Below are 18,322 nucleotides of genomic sequence, written 5' to 3'. Positions count from 1 at the left end.
AAACTAGAGAATCATTGGCAAAGATCTTGGTAAGTCAACATCAAATAAACACTTGATGGCAGTTTCTTCTTGTGAAGACTTCTTTGAAAAACCTTTTGGTTTATAAATACTGAAAGTACGTTCAATTTGATATCGAAGGAATTAGAAAAAATCAAAAGGCGTTCATGGCAACAGGCGAATCGACGTCGACGCTGAACATTTCCAGGGAGCTTCAAGATGCTCTTTTTGAGCTTGGCCGACTGCACAGAATGATGAATATATACATAAATACATGCGGTGAAAGTTTCAATACTCATAATAGAAAAATCCTCACAGAAAACTATAAGCAGTGTAAAGATCTTGCTGGTAAATTGGAAATAGATCCACCGATAGATTTTCCTGAAGAACAGACTGATCCAAATAATTTGAAGGAGCTGAAAGACTTCTACGCTAAGCACATCACTCACACGTCTTTCTGAAGACGAAGATAAATCCTTCAATAAATGTACGATATTGGTGACAAACTTCATCATATGTCTTACGCACATTTTCGTTGTAGGGAACATAGGGAACGTGAAGAGAATTTGTCCAATGAATTAGCGCAAGCATTAGATAATGCATTGACTGCGTTAGAATTAAGTGCCATGAAAATTGGCGTTGAGGTGGATGCAGAATTGAATCTGATAAAGAAGTCAATGAGCGGCAACAGTTACCACGCTGACGTACCGTTGCATGAACTGAAACCGTAACTATTCCAAACCCAGAAATCAAAGTACAGCGAGGTAGACACCACCTGAAAAATTACAAACGAAGATTGACTTGTTTCTTTGGTGCGCATACCAGACAGGAATAAGCACCAGCATGCCTTTCTCGTTCTTGAAAGAAAAACTGGCGGAACCCTAAAGATCTGCTTCATAGATTTTGTCTCAAATAATAAATCGAATCTTGGTGCCTTTGGACAACAAGATGGTTGGGTGAGAGTGTTTACTAAACAAACAATCGACGCTTCTAAGAAACTGTTATTCACATGTAGAGGAAATATGATGGACATAGAAATGGAGATCGCCTGCTATTCAAAACGTGTTCAATTGAAAAAAAAACACAGCAAACATTCTTTTGAAAAATGTTGAATCCGCATCAAAAAGCCCACCTAAATACAACGTGTTGGGGAACACGAAAGCTTTTCATTCATCAGGTAAAACGAAAGGCAAAACAACAGGTCATAATTGCTACACGTTTGCAGGGGAGATGTGACGTAATCTCGAAGGTGGTCGAGTGGACATAACAGAGGATACTTTAGATAGTTGGGTGTTGTCAGCAACCTCTCGTTATCTCCGAGACAAAAAACTTGATGATTCGTGGTGGAAAGGAGTAACAGTTGGCGCATGCGTCATTGTTGTTGTTGCAGTATTGTTGTGGTTGCAGTATTTTGTTGCTATGGTGGCAAGATAAACAATGAAGAAATGCAGTCATTTACGTATAACTCTATCACTTGATGGGTGAACTACTTCATATTTCCATTTTAAGTACAACGCAGAACAATTTGCAACATAACGATCGACAAAGTAAAGATTAAATAATTTTTTTAGAACAGTAGAGTTAATTTGATGTACTTTCTTTCTTAGGACAAGAACGTGCTTAAAATGTAGCGAATAAAGAAGAAATTCTATTTGCAAGATAAGACAGTTATGAGTAGATTTTTAACTAAAGGAAATTAAATCATAAGTGTAAATAAAGAGTTTAGCCAGTTGGATTATTTGTAAAGTTGGATAGTTGGTAAGTTAGATAAGGAACAAGTTGCATATGACGCTTTAAAAATACGCTTTTATTTTGGTAACAAGCCAGAACGCATGACCTCAGGCTGGCGTTTTTCATTTTAGAGTTTATACAGTGAGAAAAAAATTGTAAAAATTTTTTGTTAACACTAAGTCGTACAGTTTACACTTGTTAATAATGATAACAAAACTTTGCAGCAAAAGTGAGCAAATCTTCCCTCCCCCCCCTCCCCCAAGTCACTGTGCAGTAGCTGTGCAAATGTCAACATTCTCAAAAACAAAAAGTAGATTTAATTCAAAATGAAATGGTTTAGAGTCTTTAGACAACTCATACTTGAAGCCAAGGACGACCATTAATCATTTCCATGGAAAAAAGTTCTTCAGCTTTCCCATCTCATTCTTATTCTTTATCAGCTGAGTACTTGCAACAGCTCCTAAAATTCTCCCTGCGGCACTTCCGGTTACACCCCCCACCATACTGCCAAGAAAGGGGACAGGTAACACGTACTGACCAACAATACTTCCAGCTAATGACATGGGTGTGCTCACGGATGCCCCAACCACACGTTTTATAACTGTCTCTTCGTATTCTTGCTCTGTGATACTGCCATCATTTTTTTTATTTGATGCATCACAGATATCTTTGCCAAGAAATGCCAGTTCAACTGCAACACCTACATTAAGTTTATGAAAAGAAATAGTTTCATTCTCTGAAACCAAATGAAAGTTGAAAACTGAAGCCCTAAATCACCTTCAGAAATCTAAATGAACATATTTAACATTCATTTACCTGCCAGCACACCCGATTTTGTCATACCACGAACAGCCTTATGAGGACTTGGTGTTTTGGGTGCTTTCTTTCCGCCAAGCTTCCCCGCATTTTTAAACATTTCTCTTATTCCTAAAAAGCAGAGCTTTTTTGTTTCTTGAATGACAACTCCCTGCACTATAACATAAGTGTTTTGTTTCAAAGATCCCCAAGACTCTTGCGTGCCAACATGATGAATGCACTTCATCAAGACAATACGAAAAACAGCCATGGAAAGCTCTGCCAATGTTTCCTTGCCATAGACTACAGCTGTTCTCTGAACAAATTCCTCTACAGCATTTTCCACTGATTTCTTCAAAACAATTTCCAAAAGGCCTCTAGTAATGGTGGGTAGAACAGTCACCATCATATTCTCTATAAGCGTATCAACCTGAAAACAGTTGAAAAAATGTGTGAAGTGGAATGTTTTAATTAATTTTAAAAAGCAAACATGGTGATACTTTTTGGAAAACACAATGAACTGTCAATGTTTTTAACCTGAATACTAATGCTCTTCCCAATCTTGCATTCTGTACAAAAGTGTTCACAGTTTCCAGTAAATGGATTGTACTTCTTTTCTCCAAGTCTCTTAACCGCATTCTCCAATACAACTTCAGGAGGATGAACTTCATTGGCATCATACACAATCCGATAAAACCTAGGTTGAAATCACTGTAAACATACATGACAAGACTTGCCGGGGGGGGGGGGATTGGATGAAGCGTTTTCAAGTATTGGCCAACTATTGTGATGGAAAAATAACTGGCAAAAGCAGTTTCAATTTTTGTTGTTGGAATTGACAAACGGTCGAGCAGTTATTTTAGTCATCACCAAATGCCGTTAAATACCAATCCATAGAAGCTTTTTCTTAAACTTATTCTAACAAGAATGCTACCAACCTTTTGGGCCAAAATTCCAAAGAACTTCTTTTTACTTGAGCTATAGAGCCGTGCTGTAAAGTCGTTTCAAAAAATTCTCTCACATTGTTGTGATAATGTATAACTTTAACCGTTTTGGACTCAATATCGACATCTTCAACGATGCAATGATGCCAGTACAAATAAACTCTCTCGTAGGCTATGTGATCACCGGGGAATATGTGCTCCAACGACGTCAAACATTCCTTAGCGAAGTTATAAACTTGACCATACAAGTTCGAAGTCTTTTTACTCATGGCGAACGAATACGACAAATCGTTTATACCTTCACCTTAAAAGACATATCGCTGGCCGAGGAACTAAAAAGAAGAGCAAAGAAATATTCAACAATTTGCGTTGCGTCATGCCAGTCAACAGGGCTAAATATTAGTTGCTTCAATATAAAAAACAAATTAATGTTTCTCTTACCAATTAATGAAAATCCTTCGCACTGTGGAGTGAACTTTATAGGTAAAAACAACCGAAACTATCTATCCACATCAAACTTCAGAGCAAATAATATGTTTTGCGCAGAAATATGCTTAAATAATGGACGTGTATTGATGAAAAATGACATTTTTTCTTCGTAAACACAATTATCTTCTAAGAAACTTTGGGGAAACCCTGAATATAATTAGTGACGTTTAGGGTATTACCCAATACTTGATGTAAGCGGTTACACTGATGAGATGCCTGTCTGTCATTGTCATTCTTCTAAGTACATGCAAAAATATTAAATATGCATTAGATTTTCTATATTTATTATATGAATACTTGTTGAATAACGTAGGTGTCTCAATTTCATAATTTAAGGCTATCCTGGGAGTATCATTATATATTTGCTGATGAGAATTGTCTAGGTTACGGCAAAAAATCCTGGATTTGACATTAAAGTAAATGGTTTGAACCCGGGAGTATCGTTACATGTTTGTAAATGTAGATCGTCCAGGTTGGTATAGTCCTGAGAAGGACATTTACAAACATGTAACAACACTCCGGGGTTCAAACCATTTACTTTAAAAACATTACACTTCACACTAATTCACAATGAAAATACACAATTGACACCCACACATTTCCTGTACACACAATATAATGACGTAAGAACCAGATAAAAAATATGGCTATATCAACCTGAACAATCTACATTTACAAACATGGATTTGACATTGTTGAACACATGTTGTATTTGCAGCAAATGTTCAGCAGACTTTCCCATTATTAATGAAATGAAATATAAATTTAATCCATTCTGGTCATAAATATGAATGCAGCAAATGCTGCACATTTGATGAAATATGTAACTTTGATCCATTATATTATACACAACAATTTGAGATTTCTGTCTCACTTGAACAACACAGTAACTTAAAGTGAAACAAAATAAAAGAAATTATCATGATTTTACATTTATATCTTTCATTAAGTGATTGTAAAATTCATTCATCTCCATGTTGGCAGTCCAGTCACCACAACAATATAATTCGAACATCTCAAGAAGCACACAAGATATCTTGGGAACTGTTTCGCTTATTATACTGCATCGGACTGTTTTGAAAAGGGCATCCATTTCCTCCTGAGGGAAAGAGACACAAAGTGACACATCATGAATACATTTTAAATCCAAAAACATCCAAAGCAAAAAAGTTTAACACACTGACCCTGTCTGAGGATTGAAGAAGCATCGCAACATGCAACAGATTATCGCGAAACGCAAACACTTCTTGCTCTCTTTCCAACTCATTTTCTGTTTTTGACTCGACAAGTTCACAAAGCATCGTGTACATGGGTTTTACAAGTATTTTGATCGGTTCATGTTTGATCTTTACATATTTGAATATGGAAGTCATCAGACAAGTGTAGGCAATATACTTGTCGAAAGCTTTTTTCTTCATAGCCTCGCGACTTTTATAAGTATCCTGTATCTAACACAAAGAATATGAACTTTCAGATTTAGATGCAGGGCCGATTTTTAAAACAAATTTTTTACGTTTTGTAGAAAACGTTTTTGTAGAAACCCACACTTACGCATTATTATTTTGATGATACAAAGACGCCATCCAAACAAATCGATACAAAGTCAAGGTGCTCACCTTTTTGAAGAATTTACCCCTGAAATTATTACCATTCGATTCTAAAGAAAACATGGCTGCAGCAACGAGGCCACAATTGTAAGCCATATTTTTATCTTCTAAAGATTTTTTAAAAAGCTCTGCAACAACCTTTTCCATGTTCTCGTCGTCTGTTGCATATTTTTCTGCCTCCCGTAAGCAACGTTTCAGATTATCATCAGAAACGTTTCGTAGAGTTGTCTCGATTGCTTCTTTAACACCTTTGTAAGAATCAACAACTTGGCTTTCTGACGGTTTCAAAGGCACGTATTTCGTGGCAACCTGTTGGCCAGCACTCGGCAAAGCAGTTGCCCTCCCTCGGCGACCTCGACCAAAGGCTCTCGGAGGGGTATTCATTAAATTTTGAAATGTGTCTCAACAGAAAAGAAATATTTGTAACTGTCTTTTAACGAGCGTAAGTTATATGGTGAAAATAAATAACACGTGTTTATTCTGTGGTATAACGTTCGCTGTACGGGCTTATCGCACACACAGCGGGCGCATAAGTGGTTATTCAAATTCTTGATTTGGTTTGGCCTTTGGAATGTTGGTGGTCTCATTGTTTTAATTAAGCCATTACTGGCACCAGCCGACGTTCGCCAGAAAAACTTTCTTTCAAAACCCCCATGCTTGATTGTCTTATTTGTCGAGAAAACAATCTTACTTAATAAATTACAGTGTACTTAAAAAACACTTCATACAATGCCAGACATGCTAAGCACACAGAGTGCCATATAGCATTTCATTACTTTAATTTTTTTCAAGGAAAATTTTTTTGGGAAACTTACTTCATGTTGTATAAAACACAATTTTTCGTTATGATTAATGACATAACAGCCTGGGGCCGGTTGCACGAAGCGAGGATAGCGTTATATATTGGATAGCAGGTTTTTTTGAACTTTTACAAACCTTTTAAAAACAAACATAAACACCTTTTCTCCAAGTTTAACAATTTTTGCTATCAAATTGATAACGCTACGTATCCAGACTTAATGCAACCGGACACAGAGCATTTGAGCACTGAAATATCATGCAAAATATTGACACGTTCCAAGGGAACGAGAAAGTCGTCTTTATATACTTTATGATAGAAAAGCCAACTTCGAGATATTGAAACCGTGAGAAAGTGACGCAACAGCCATACGAGCGATGATTTCCAGATGAATTCTTCCACGCAAATGACGTCACGGTTTCCATAACTTCAGTTGGCCATCCTCACTGAAGGTTGCGATGAGATTATTGTGAGGATGGTGTTTTACACCAATAACATCTTTTTCATGGACCTGATATGCATTAAGAAAATTAATCTCATATTGCAGTAAATAACGCTCAAATCATTAAACACATTTGACTGCAAATAATACCTGTAATGACTGTTCCAGTTTGCCAGTATCCGTACTAAAGCAGTACAACATCATATCTTCACCGACACAGTAGATCCATTCGCCTCGCGGTGACAGAGAACAACACGCAAAATCGCCGCCTTCGCGTTTACCGGTTGTGAAACTGCGAACGATCTAAAATATCCATAAAGTCAGGACGAACAATCTCATTTTATCCCTGCTTGATATAGTCAATCACATACTTGTCCCTGCATGTTCATGATGACAGCGGTATTTGATCTGTTGCAGACGACAAACTGCTCCATGTTCTTCGGTATCGGGTGAACAGAGTTGACTGCGATATCTGTAGCCACGCTGCCAACCGCTGGCTTAAATGTGTGTATACACTCAGTCGTTTTTACATTCCAAACCTAACATATCAAAATATATTAAATCAAAGATAAATCACTAACGCAGTCCTACACATGATTTATAAAACTTTTTGTGATTTTTCAAAAGTGTAATCATAAATATGATCTACCGTGTCCTTTAAAGGTGAAAAGAGAATGCAAAAGCAGATTGCAGTGACAAAACCAGCATGAAATTTTAATCAAGTCATGCATATATTTCCATACACACATTGTTAATAGGTTGATGTACAAAGCCCCGGGGTGAAGGACCCGGGTTTTGCTCCCAGTTGTCTCGTGCTATGTATGTAAATTTCACTCATTGTAAAAACGATGGAATTACAAACAAAGAAATGAAAAATGCCAATTTTCATACACAGCAAGAGAAATTTACATAGCCCAAGCAAAGTTAGAGGCTGGCTACGTCACAGCTAGACAGTGATGTCGTCAGACTATATTTTGCCAACCAATCATACAGCGCATATCAAGACTAACGTGAAGCAATCTCACGAACCTTAACCGTGCCATCACTGCTGCCACTAATGATATTATGTCCATCTACGGTAAAAACGACGTCATTAACAAACGAAATGTGACCGCGAAATTCCTTCAGCGTTTTACCAGACTTTAAACCGTGCATTCTGAAAGTGAAAGTAGAAAGTCATATGAATTAAGCATTATTTTAATGAAGGGCAAGAACACTGTGATCCACTGAAAGGGGATACATTACCCAATTGAAGAGGAAGATTATCTTAATCTAATGAAAGGGAACATTACATTATCTATATGAAGGGGGAGAATACCTTACCCAAATGAAAGGGGAGAATACCTTACCCATATGAAGGGGGAGAATACCTTACCCAAATGAAGGGGGAGAATACCTTACCCAAATAAAGGAGAGAATACCTTACCCAAATGATAGGGGAGAATACCTACCCAAATGAAGGGGAGAATACCTTACCCATATGAATGGGGATAATACCTTACCCAAATGAAGGGGGAGAATACCTTACCAATATGAAGGGAGAATATACCCAAATGATAGGAGATACCTTACCCAAATGAAGGGGGAGAATACCTTACCAATATGAACGAGAGAATACCTTACCCAAATGATAGGGGAGAATACCTTACCCAAAGGGGAGAACACCCCATATGAATGGGAGAATACCTTACCCAAATGATAGGGGAGAATACCTTACCAATATGAAGGGGAGAATACCTTACCCAAATGATAGGGGAGAATACCTTACCCAAATGAAGGGGGAGAATACCGTACCAAAATGAAGGGAGAATACCTTACCCAAATGATAGGGGAGAATACCTTACCCAAATGAAGGGGGAGAATACCTTACCCATATGAATGGGGAGAATACCTTACCAAAATAAAGGGGGAGAATACCGTACCAATATGAAGGGGAGAATAAATTACTCATATGAAGGGGAGAATACATTACCCAAGTGAAGGGGGAGAACACCGTACCCATATGAAGGGGGAGAAAATCTTACCCAAATGAAGGGGAGAATACCTTACTCTACTCCAGGGAAGAAGAGGTTACTTTAATTCAATGAAAGGGAGGATAATGCGACAACACGATGATGACAAATTTATTAATCAAATGAAAAAGACCTATTTGGTTCTTCTTTATTTGACTTTCCATAAGAAACACTGTAAAAACAAAAAACCTTATGGTCATGTCGAATGAACCACTGAGAAGTTGACTTGCATCACGGGAGAAATTTATACACGTGACACCTTTTGCATGAGCTCTTTCAAAACGTCGTAGACACTGTCCAGTTTGCATTTTCCAAACCTAAAAAACATAAAAAAAACACAAATGTTGTTGTCGACTTGTGGTTGAAGACTAAAATAACCAACGTCTGATTTCTGACTACAGTAACTAAATTTTGGTTGAAGCCTTGAGTAACCAACTTCTGGTTGAAGCCTACAGTAACCAACTTCCGGTTGAAGGCTTCAGTAACCAACTTCCGGTTGAAGGCTTCAGTAACCAAACTCTAAAGCCTAGAAAAACCTTTTTCTTTACATGAATAGTTCGATAATACGTGTTGCGTAATTAATACATTCATATTGATAGATCCAGACATTTATGGTAAGGCGTTAACAGTTATTGACATCTTATATCCACTAGTTGAACGATCAGTCTTTGTACACGTAACTACCTTAATCTTTCCATCTTGACCACCGGATGCTAACATTTCGCTATCTCGACTGAACGTCAAACACAGCACAGCGTCGTCCATCATCATAAAATTATCCTGAGCTTGATATTTTAAATCTTTTCGAATCTTTCCTGTAGTAAAATTCCAAACCTCAATGAAACCATCCACGCTACCAGACACAAGATATTGACCGTCAGGAGAGAACAATGCACATTCTGCATGAGATTTTGTGCCAAACTGAAAGACAAACGAGACGCAAGCTCAGGCGTACACTCGTACTCTTGTGATTAAACAATTTTCCTACATCATCTGATCAAAACATCCAGATGATCTGATCGTAACATGCAGATGATATGATCCAAACATGCAGATGATCTGATCCAAACATGTGGATGATCAGATCGTAACATGCAGATGATCTGATCCAAACATGCAGATGATATGATCCAAACATGCAGATGATCGGATCCAAACATGTGGATGATCAGATCGTAACATGCAGATGATCTGATCCAAACATCCAGATGATCTGATCCAAACACGTCGATGATCAGTTCGTAACATGCAGCTGTTGTAGTAGTGACAGGTTGAATTTCGCAGGGTATTTTATTATATAAGTTTAAATACATAAATCATTAACTTAGCAGTTGCTATACTAACCGCATTATGCTGCGTAGTCTACTAGGATATAATTTAGAGGATGTAATTTATCGAGTGACGTTAGAAATTATGCACGTAGAGTGTATTTACAATAATTATTGATTTGCTGACGTTGCAAAATTAACGGAATATTTTTAGCAGGTGTGTTTTAGGCAATTTTATCGTAGTTTAATACCTTTATGGTCCTGCTGAGTTGTGTTGGATACTTCTCCTCTTCCTCGTCTCTCACGGCAGCTTTACCACGGAAGACATCAATGGAGGTTCCGGGGGGGAGAAGGCCTTGATATTGCTGCCATTTTAATGCCTGGCCCAACAAGGCTAACAGCCGAGAAGGTGGTACAACAGAAACCTCTCCAGATAAAGCTTGGGCAATGGCTGCTCTTCTCCTCTCTTTGCTGCTGCCCTCGGGATATGCCTAAAATATCATGAAGCTGCGATAAAGATTATTTTACACCTTACCCATTTTATCCATTGTGATACATTACTATCCATTCCACTTTTCTTCATTGATACAAGGTACTACGTCAAATTTCACTTATCACTTCAGGCTATTCCCTCTTATCCATGCAGTTTTAATCACAGAAAAATTGTCTGAGTAAGTACTGTCTACCTTTATGTCTACCTTTGTGTCTACTTTTATGTCTACCTTTATGTTTACCTTTATGTATGTGTACCTTTATGTGTACCTTTATGTGTACCTTTATGTGTACCTTTATGTTTACCTTTATGTCTACTTTTATGTCTACCTTTATGTCTACCTTTATGTTTACCTTTATGTCTACCTTTATGTGTACCTTTATGTCTACCTTTATTTCTACCTTTATGTTCACCTTTATGTTTACCTTTGTTCACCTTTGTTCACCTTTATGTTCACCTTTATTTCTACCTTTATGTCTACCTTTATGTTTACCTTTGTATACCTTTGTGTTCACCTTTATGTCTACTTTATTTCTACCTTTATGTTTACCTTTTGTCTAACTTTGTTCACCTTTGTTCTACCTTTATGTTTACCTTTGTGTCAACCTTTGTTCACCTTTATGTCACCTTTGTGTCTACCTTTATGTCTACCTTTATGTCTTCTCTACCCTTTATTTCTACCTTTATGTTCACCTTTATGTCTACCTTTATGTTTACCTTTGTGTCAACCTTTGTGTTTACCTTTATGTTTACCTTTGTGTCAACCTTTATGTCTACCTTTATGTCTACCTTTATGTCTACCTTTATGTCTACCTTCATGTCTATCTTTGTTCACCTTTATGTCTACCTTTATGTTTACCTTTGTGTCAACCTTTGTCTACCTTTATGTCTACCTTTATTTCTACCTTTATGTCTACCTTTATGTCTACCTTCATGTCTATCTTTATGTCTACCTTTATGTCTACCTTCATGTCTATCTTTGTGTCTACCTTTATGTCTACCTTTATGTTTACCTTTATGTCTACCTTTATGTCTACCTTCATGTCTATCTTTGTGTCTACCTTTATGTCTACCTTTATGTTTACCTTTATGTCAACCTTTGTGTCTACCTTTATGTCTACCTTTATTTCTACCTTTATGTCTACCTTTATGTCTACCTTTATGTCTACCTTTTGCAGAGCAAGTGTTACAACATTAATTTTCATTGAATTTGACAAGTTTACAACTTCGCATCAACATATATTGTTATCAAGGTTGCTTTGATGTTTCAATTGACAGTAGGATATTGCAAATATTCAGATGTAAATTGCATTCCAATGACAGAAGAGGTCATTAAAAGATTATGTCAATATGGTTGCATTTGTTCATTATGTGTTTCAAACATACTTACATACATATCTAAAGGCCTGTTCATATGAGCCTGGCTGACCCGCTTCAGCAAGCTGGCTTGCTTTGCTGGACCAGTTTATTATTTGACCTACAAGAAGCAGGCTGGCCTGGCAAATACAAAAATAATTAATCACACATGCAGTATAAAAGTCTAAATTCCGATACTTCATGTCAATTTTATCCACTGAAAGAAACTGAACGAGATTATGTACTATATACCATTCTTATGGTCCACCAAAAGTTATTCTTTTGCTTGCCTACCATTTTACATCGAATGGAGTTTCATGAGCATGGGCACTAGTACATTGTTTGTCTCAGCATGCTGAGGTATACCATGCCTTGCGCATTCACATAAACCTGTTTATGCGAAGATCCCACTTTGCTCAAGCAAGATCCAGGCAAGACGGGCCAGCCTGCCCTCTCATGTGAATCAAAATTTGAAATTATATGCAAATACTGTAAGAGGTGAGATCTCGCTACTTCCAGGCCAGCCTGGTTTATATGAAAAGGCCCTAAATAAAAATTCTTATTCAAATCAATCAACGAAATATATGAAAGAATCAAAGCAATAGTATAGCTAGATTGTATAAATTATCAAATAATAGAACCCTCCGTAGGCAAAGGATTGCAATCTCAAAGCATACATTTACATGAAAAACATAAACTACATGGAAAATGTCCGACACTCAAGTCTGAAAAAATTAATGCTGTCCGACATGCATCCTTCTTATATTTATGGCACTACACATAACAACACAGCAAAGCTGCCTGGTTACTTTGTACTAAAAATAAACTAGGTATGCAGTGTGCGAATTTGTGCAATGTGAAATTTGCACATCGTTTTAGCTAAAATGAAAGCAATTGTACATCACTTTTTCAAATGTTGAGCAAAAATCAGCGGTTTTAACCAAAAACACTGTTGTAAATCATATGAATTTGTTCAAGTTTAAAAATATTAATTTAGCAATTAGCGCTATATTATAATTAACATAATATTGCTTTGATTACGCCTCTAAAGAAACACTTTTGTCAAAAAAATTGCACATCGTTTTTTCTGAACTAATTCGCACACTGTAGGTATGTACTCGGGTCATAATACCTCTCTTGGATCAAAATAAGACCTTGCCAAAAGATTTTCCAAGTGCAAATATCTGTCAGGTTGTTGTGCTTTCAACATGATCATTGGATCCGTCTGTCGTAACAATGATCTTGCAGCACCAAGCTCACGGAGCTCGATCAATTCCAATACAATCTGCAATATTATTCAGAATATTTGATGCTATAGGAATATCAAGCCGATACATTTTTCGAAAAAGTATGGTTTTAGATTATATCATCAATTTATGATGGTGATAAGATAGAATAATATTTGAAAACTCTTTCGTCTTGCTCATTAAAAGTAGACTGTTAAATTTTTAACATTTTCCATACAGTACTTTGCCTGACAGTTCTCAAATCAATTTTTTACCTGTTCATAGAGCTCAATGAGAGTTTTGTCTGGTAACTTTAAAGGTTGCACAGCTTGAAGTACAGTATCCCAATGTCCATTATTGATTTCTGTTACAAATCCTTCAACGCTGTCAACAGTATTCAACGTTATGCCAGACTCTTCCTGTTGAAAAATGAATACAAATTTCTTATCAAAAACCCCAGCATTGCTAGAGAAATACACTTACTAAACCCATTCTCTAGGAAAGAAAGCACGGAGTTCTGACAATAGAATGTGATTGAACGTCGAACTTACTAAAAGTTTACCTGCAAAACAGCCAATGTTCTTGACAGGTTATTTTCTTTTAGGTACTGCTCGATCAATCTAACAACACTATGGTACACAATCAACGCAACATAAGTCTTTTAACGTCAAGAAAACATGTGGAATAATTGAAGAAACAATGCTAAACACTTACTCTGCACTTTCTACTTCCAACGCCATTTTGAATGGTGTCGTCAATATTTCGCGAGAGATCTGGGTCTAGGAAGATAGCCACTAATGGACTCCAAGGGACACCCAGTCTAGGTTTTAATTCAACGAATCCACCATGAACTCCACCTCCAATCCCCCACACACGCCACCACGTTCTCTATTTTTGCTTTATAGGACACGTCTTCTGTTTGGATTTTTTCTGTGGACACAAATTCACAAAGAAAGACACAAAGATAGACATAAAGATAGACATATAAAAAGTAGACGCAAAGATAGATATAAAGGTAGACATAAAGGTAGACATTAATGTTGATATGAAGGAGGACGAAAAAGTAGACATGAAGGTAGACAAAGAACGTTGAAAAGATGAATAATAACAATACTACAGGGTTCAAGCGGTTGATTAACTTGATTTTATTGCACTAATTAATATAAAGCTTCAAATATAAATTTATTAGATTGTTTAGGCAAATAAAAATGACACACATATGCCACTTTCAAAGCAATCTCGCGTTATTGTTATATATCATTGCATTCCTAATCTCTCAAAAACAAGTCTTACGCTAGTCAGTTTCAAATCATAAAAAAAGAATATATGGAGGTTTTCAAAATAGACACAAGAAAAAAAGACGGAATTCCTTCCCATTTTAAGAACTCATCGGATTTTCGAAGCCACCCTTTTCGTTGTACATTGGAGGTTGCGCACCATAGCCATATGGAGGGGACTGGGGAGACACAGGTTGGACCATGGGTTGGCCAAAATAGCCTTGTTGGGCTGATGATTGGTTGGACGTCACGACAATAGTATTTTGTGACTGAGCAGGTGCATTAGCAGTTACTACCACAACTGGATCCTAATAAGAATATGTTTAGGCATAAATTATGATAATAACAATTGAAGATGATTGAAGAAAATAATTTGTGATAAATCAGAAATAAAAAGTTCATATTTGTTATAAAAAATGTAGAATGGAAATAGGTCTACGAGAGAATGAAGTGTAAACACCATGATTTCAATGAAGAGAAGAGTGATGTTAGGGAATTAATTCAAGTAGTTAGAGCACATTTTCCATCGTAGTTCACATTGACCACGTGATATAGTGATTAAGCTATGACGTCAAAGATTAGAATACTCACATGTGGTGCACAACATGTTCCCATACATCCAAAGATTGATGCAGTGAACGTTACTATGGTGAGAATGATGAAGACGATAAGAAGAGCGACCAAAACAGAGTGAACTGTTTCAAGATCATCGCACTTCATGTCAAAGGTCCCTAAAACAGAATATTTTTTACATTCTTAGATTGGACACTGCGCGCAGGGGCGAAACTAGGACGTTAATTAGTGGAGGGGGAGGGAATATTCCTATATTCAGCTCTGCCCTGCTGATTTCTTTTGATATTAAAATCGCAAAAAAAAGAAATCCGCAGGGCAGAGCTGAGTATATGAATATCCCCCCCTCCTCTAGTGTCGCCAAAGACTGCTTGAAGCTACTAACCCCCATTTTCATTATTCCACACTAACCTGATTCCTCGCCTTTATAGCAAGAGCATTTGTTATCATCAGTTAGATGGCAATCGACTTTCTGGAACTCGTTAAAAACGATCGTAAGGAGGAGAACGACAACGCTAGCAATGCTTGTTACGATAACAGCAAGAATATTAAAGAACAAAGCAAAGGCCATCTAAAAGAAAATGTCCATTAATTAAGGCACTGGGAAAATATGATTCAACGAGTATAATTCTTCCAATTTTTACGTGAATAAAGATCGACCCAAAGATTTGCTGAATTTTACCAAAAAATTGCTTTGAATAACCCGGGGGGTGAATTTCATCATGTTTTTATAACTCAGAAGTCTATAAACAGCAATGTTCCAGCAATCCAGTGGCTTAATAAATAGCAATAAATTACGTCATCGTAGTCGCTCGATGTAAAATATTGAATCCTACCACAATGCCATTCTTCGTAGCTCCAGCCACAATACTCAGGATTCCAGGAACACCAAGCTAATAAAATGACGAAACAGTTAAAACACAGTAAGTATAAACTTTTATTACTGTTCTTAAACCGTTTCTGGCAGAATAATTTCATGAAATGTGAAAACCAACAAACTCCAACACTTTTAGGCAACTATAAAGTAAATTCTGTTTATACATTATTACAAATAAATATTTATAATAGAAAATAAGAGTTGTTTTGCAAAGTGTGATAAATAGCAGGGTTTATAAAAAAATAAAAGAAATATCAAGTTACACGGCTGGACGCTGGTCGCAACAGCTGATGTTAGCACATTCCAGCGTCCCGCCCAACTTCGATCACAATTTATTTAAATTAACTTGCATGTAAATGCATTATAATCCACGTATGTCTTTATACAAACTGCATGAAATAGCTGTTAGAGTCCTGATGGATAGCTACAAGTAAGATAATGTTGATAAATTGTATATTTTAGACAAACAAGAAGTATGTTTAACTGGACGGATCAATAGAAACAGTATAATATAAGACAAATTCCTCATTCTGTCTGAGGATGACTTTGAAATAAAGTCGAAAATTTACAGTTTACTTCTCGTCTTGTTTTGATTCATATTTTGCAATCTCAAGATGTCTTGTTTCTTCGGAATTTGATTTATATTATACTTCTAATTGTCGGCTGGTCATGGTTTTTGGTCTCAATAGAAACAGAGTTTAGCACAATTCTTTTTCCATAGCTTAACACAAGTTTTCATCAGTTCATAGTCACATAGTTTTCAGTCAAAACCAGTAAAAATTTTGACGATTTCACATCGAAGAACACTTACATAAAGCGACCATAGACCAGCGTGTGAAGCGGCTCTTCCAGACAGTTTACTGCCTGAAATCGCGCCACAAATAACAGCGATGAGAGCAAAACCAAGCATCATCGATCCTGTCACAATGGATCCAACCGCAGTACTTCTTGTCATCACCATTTTCGCCAATGATTTAGGTTTTCGTGAACTTAAAATTTCAACGCGTCTTCTTGCTCCAAGCGAAGGCTTCCTCTTACAAATGCGTCAGAGACAGAGAGACTTCAAATTCACAGATATAGTGTCCCTGGGCCGAGTCACCTGATTAAAATTAGACGGGATACAGCTGTTTCGAAAGGACTAAAGACTGGATATTAGCACGGACCTTTTGAGTTTTCATATCTACGAGGGTAAACGAAGATGTACGTCGCTTCATTTCCCCTTGCACATCGTGAATTAGTTCATAAATTTGGATATGACGGCCTTTTTCGCATTTTTAATCGAACACAAATCGTTCAAAAAAAAGTATTACAGTTGGCTACATACGTAAATTAGCTGTAGCAAACCGTTGTATTAATAACAGAGGGTTTAAGTTTCATTTTGATTAAGAGTAATTTTGTAATTAAAGAGTAATAGAGAGTAATATATAGAGTGTAGATAGTGATTGTGTTTATACAAATACCAATGCTAAAAAATGTAAAGCGCATGCGTTTTGCTTACGAAAAAACGAGTAATGAAAGTCGCCACTCCTGAAAGCAGCTTGTTTTTGGAAGTCGCTATGAATAGCTTTTCAATGTGAAATGAAGTCATTGAAAACCTTGTAATTGGTGGTTTTAGCGTTATTATTAACTGACAGCATCTTCTTCGCCAAAAACATCATCATCAAATGCCAGTAATATAAATGGTGTTCCAACGTAATATCCAATGGTAATTGTGAATGCATTTATCTTCGCCATGTTTGTCTTATACATTTAGTGTTCGTCTCGCTAACTCAACGCTTTCGTGACATTTATTTAATGTTGTCGTGGTCCAACTAAATCTCTGTTATTTCAGTTTAATCGTTATTTCAAGATGTTGTGCATGGGTTTAGTATTTTCAAAACAAACGCAATCATACTCATCTAAGAGCTGGGTAATTTTGGCCATCAAATACGAATAGAAATACTGCAAATGTCGGAAATTGACTCTGGGCAAGAAAACACGGAATTCCGAAAACAAAGAATAAAACGTGGATTCATAATACGTAAATCAACACGAACACGATATCTCAATACAAATGAAATTTAATAACTTCCTGTATGTTGTTTATACGATAAACATCTCTCATGGTGTCAGCGGGAATGCAAATTTATGGGGAAGTATTTTTGAGGAAGTTTTTTGGCAAATGTTTCTGATGCAAACCCGTTTTGAGCTCAATCAATAATATCAACTAAAGAGAATTTGCAAATCACTCATCAATACATGTAAACGTCACTATTTTAATAAATTTCATAAAACCAAATTGTTTATGACTATGTTCAAAATTATTTGTTGGGCTCTAATATTTATATTGAGAATCCGTTTCCCGCCTGGCACTTCATTGGCAACAATGCATGTAAGATGAAAAACAGAAACATTTGCTTCAGTTTTACCTGTTTGGCAACATTGACATTTATAAAAGAA

General features: G+C 36.6%; 4 protein-coding genes across 4 annotated transcripts; all 4 read right to left on the bottom strand.

Annotated features, from left to right (window-relative positions):
- Window positions 1–1,783: 1,783 nt before the first annotated feature.
- Window positions 1,784–4,081, bottom strand: LOC124450334. Its single transcript, XM_047000990.1, has 5 exons — window positions 3,909–4,081; window positions 3,462–3,799; window positions 3,061–3,220; window positions 2,545–2,953; window positions 1,784–2,428 (listed from the first exon to the last, which is right to left on the bottom strand). The coding sequence occupies exons 2-5, from the start codon at window positions 3,734–3,736 to the stop codon at window positions 2,112–2,114; spliced, it is 1,161 nt and encodes a 386-aa protein (XP_046856946.1). The 5' UTR covers window positions 3,737–3,799; window positions 3,909–4,081; the 3' UTR covers window positions 1,784–2,111.
- Window positions 4,082–4,700: 619 nt separating this feature from the next.
- Window positions 4,701–14,042, bottom strand: LOC124450238 (WD40 repeat-containing protein SMU1-like). Its single transcript, XM_047000840.1, has 13 exons — window positions 13,874–14,042; window positions 13,722–13,788; window positions 13,435–13,578; window positions 13,066–13,218; window positions 10,336–10,575; window positions 9,501–9,737; window positions 9,006–9,133; window positions 7,834–7,960; window positions 7,176–7,343; window positions 6,955–7,107; window positions 5,573–6,873; window positions 5,141–5,404; window positions 4,701–5,055 (listed from the first exon to the last, which is right to left on the bottom strand). Exons 1-11 carry the CDS (start codon window positions 13,897–13,899, stop codon window positions 6,775–6,777), a joined length of 1,542 nt encoding a protein of 513 aa, XP_046856796.1. The 5' UTR covers window positions 13,900–14,042; the 3' UTR covers window positions 4,701–5,055; window positions 5,141–5,404; window positions 5,573–6,774.
- LOC124452241 (MIF4G domain-containing protein A-like) lies at window positions 4,876–5,947 on the bottom strand. Its single transcript, XM_047002824.1, has 3 exons — window positions 5,573–5,947; window positions 5,141–5,404; window positions 4,876–5,055 (listed from the first exon to the last, which is right to left on the bottom strand). Exons 1-3 carry the CDS (start codon window positions 5,945–5,947, stop codon window positions 4,876–4,878), a joined length of 819 nt encoding a protein of 272 aa, XP_046858780.1.
- Window positions 14,043–14,280: 238 nt separating the features above from the next.
- LOC124450239 lies at window positions 14,281–16,942 on the bottom strand. Its single transcript, XM_047000841.1, has 5 exons — window positions 16,695–16,942; window positions 15,843–15,899; window positions 15,418–15,577; window positions 15,028–15,167; window positions 14,281–14,744 (listed from the first exon to the last, which is right to left on the bottom strand). The coding sequence occupies exons 1-5, from the start codon at window positions 16,842–16,844 to the stop codon at window positions 14,538–14,540; spliced, it is 714 nt and encodes a 237-aa protein (XP_046856797.1). The 5' UTR covers window positions 16,845–16,942; the 3' UTR covers window positions 14,281–14,537.
- Between the last annotated feature and the right edge of the window lie 1,380 nt (window positions 16,943–18,322).

This window comes from Xenia sp. Carnegie-2017, unplaced genomic scaffold (assembly GCF_021976095.1).
Source record: "Xenia sp. Carnegie-2017 unplaced genomic scaffold, XeniaSp_v1 HiC_scaffold_24, whole genome shotgun sequence".
In the NCBI taxonomy this organism is placed as follows: Eukaryota; Metazoa; Cnidaria; class Anthozoa; order Malacalcyonacea; family Xeniidae; genus Xenia; species Xenia sp. Carnegie-2017.
This window is presented reverse-complemented; position numbering and strand designations above follow the sequence as displayed.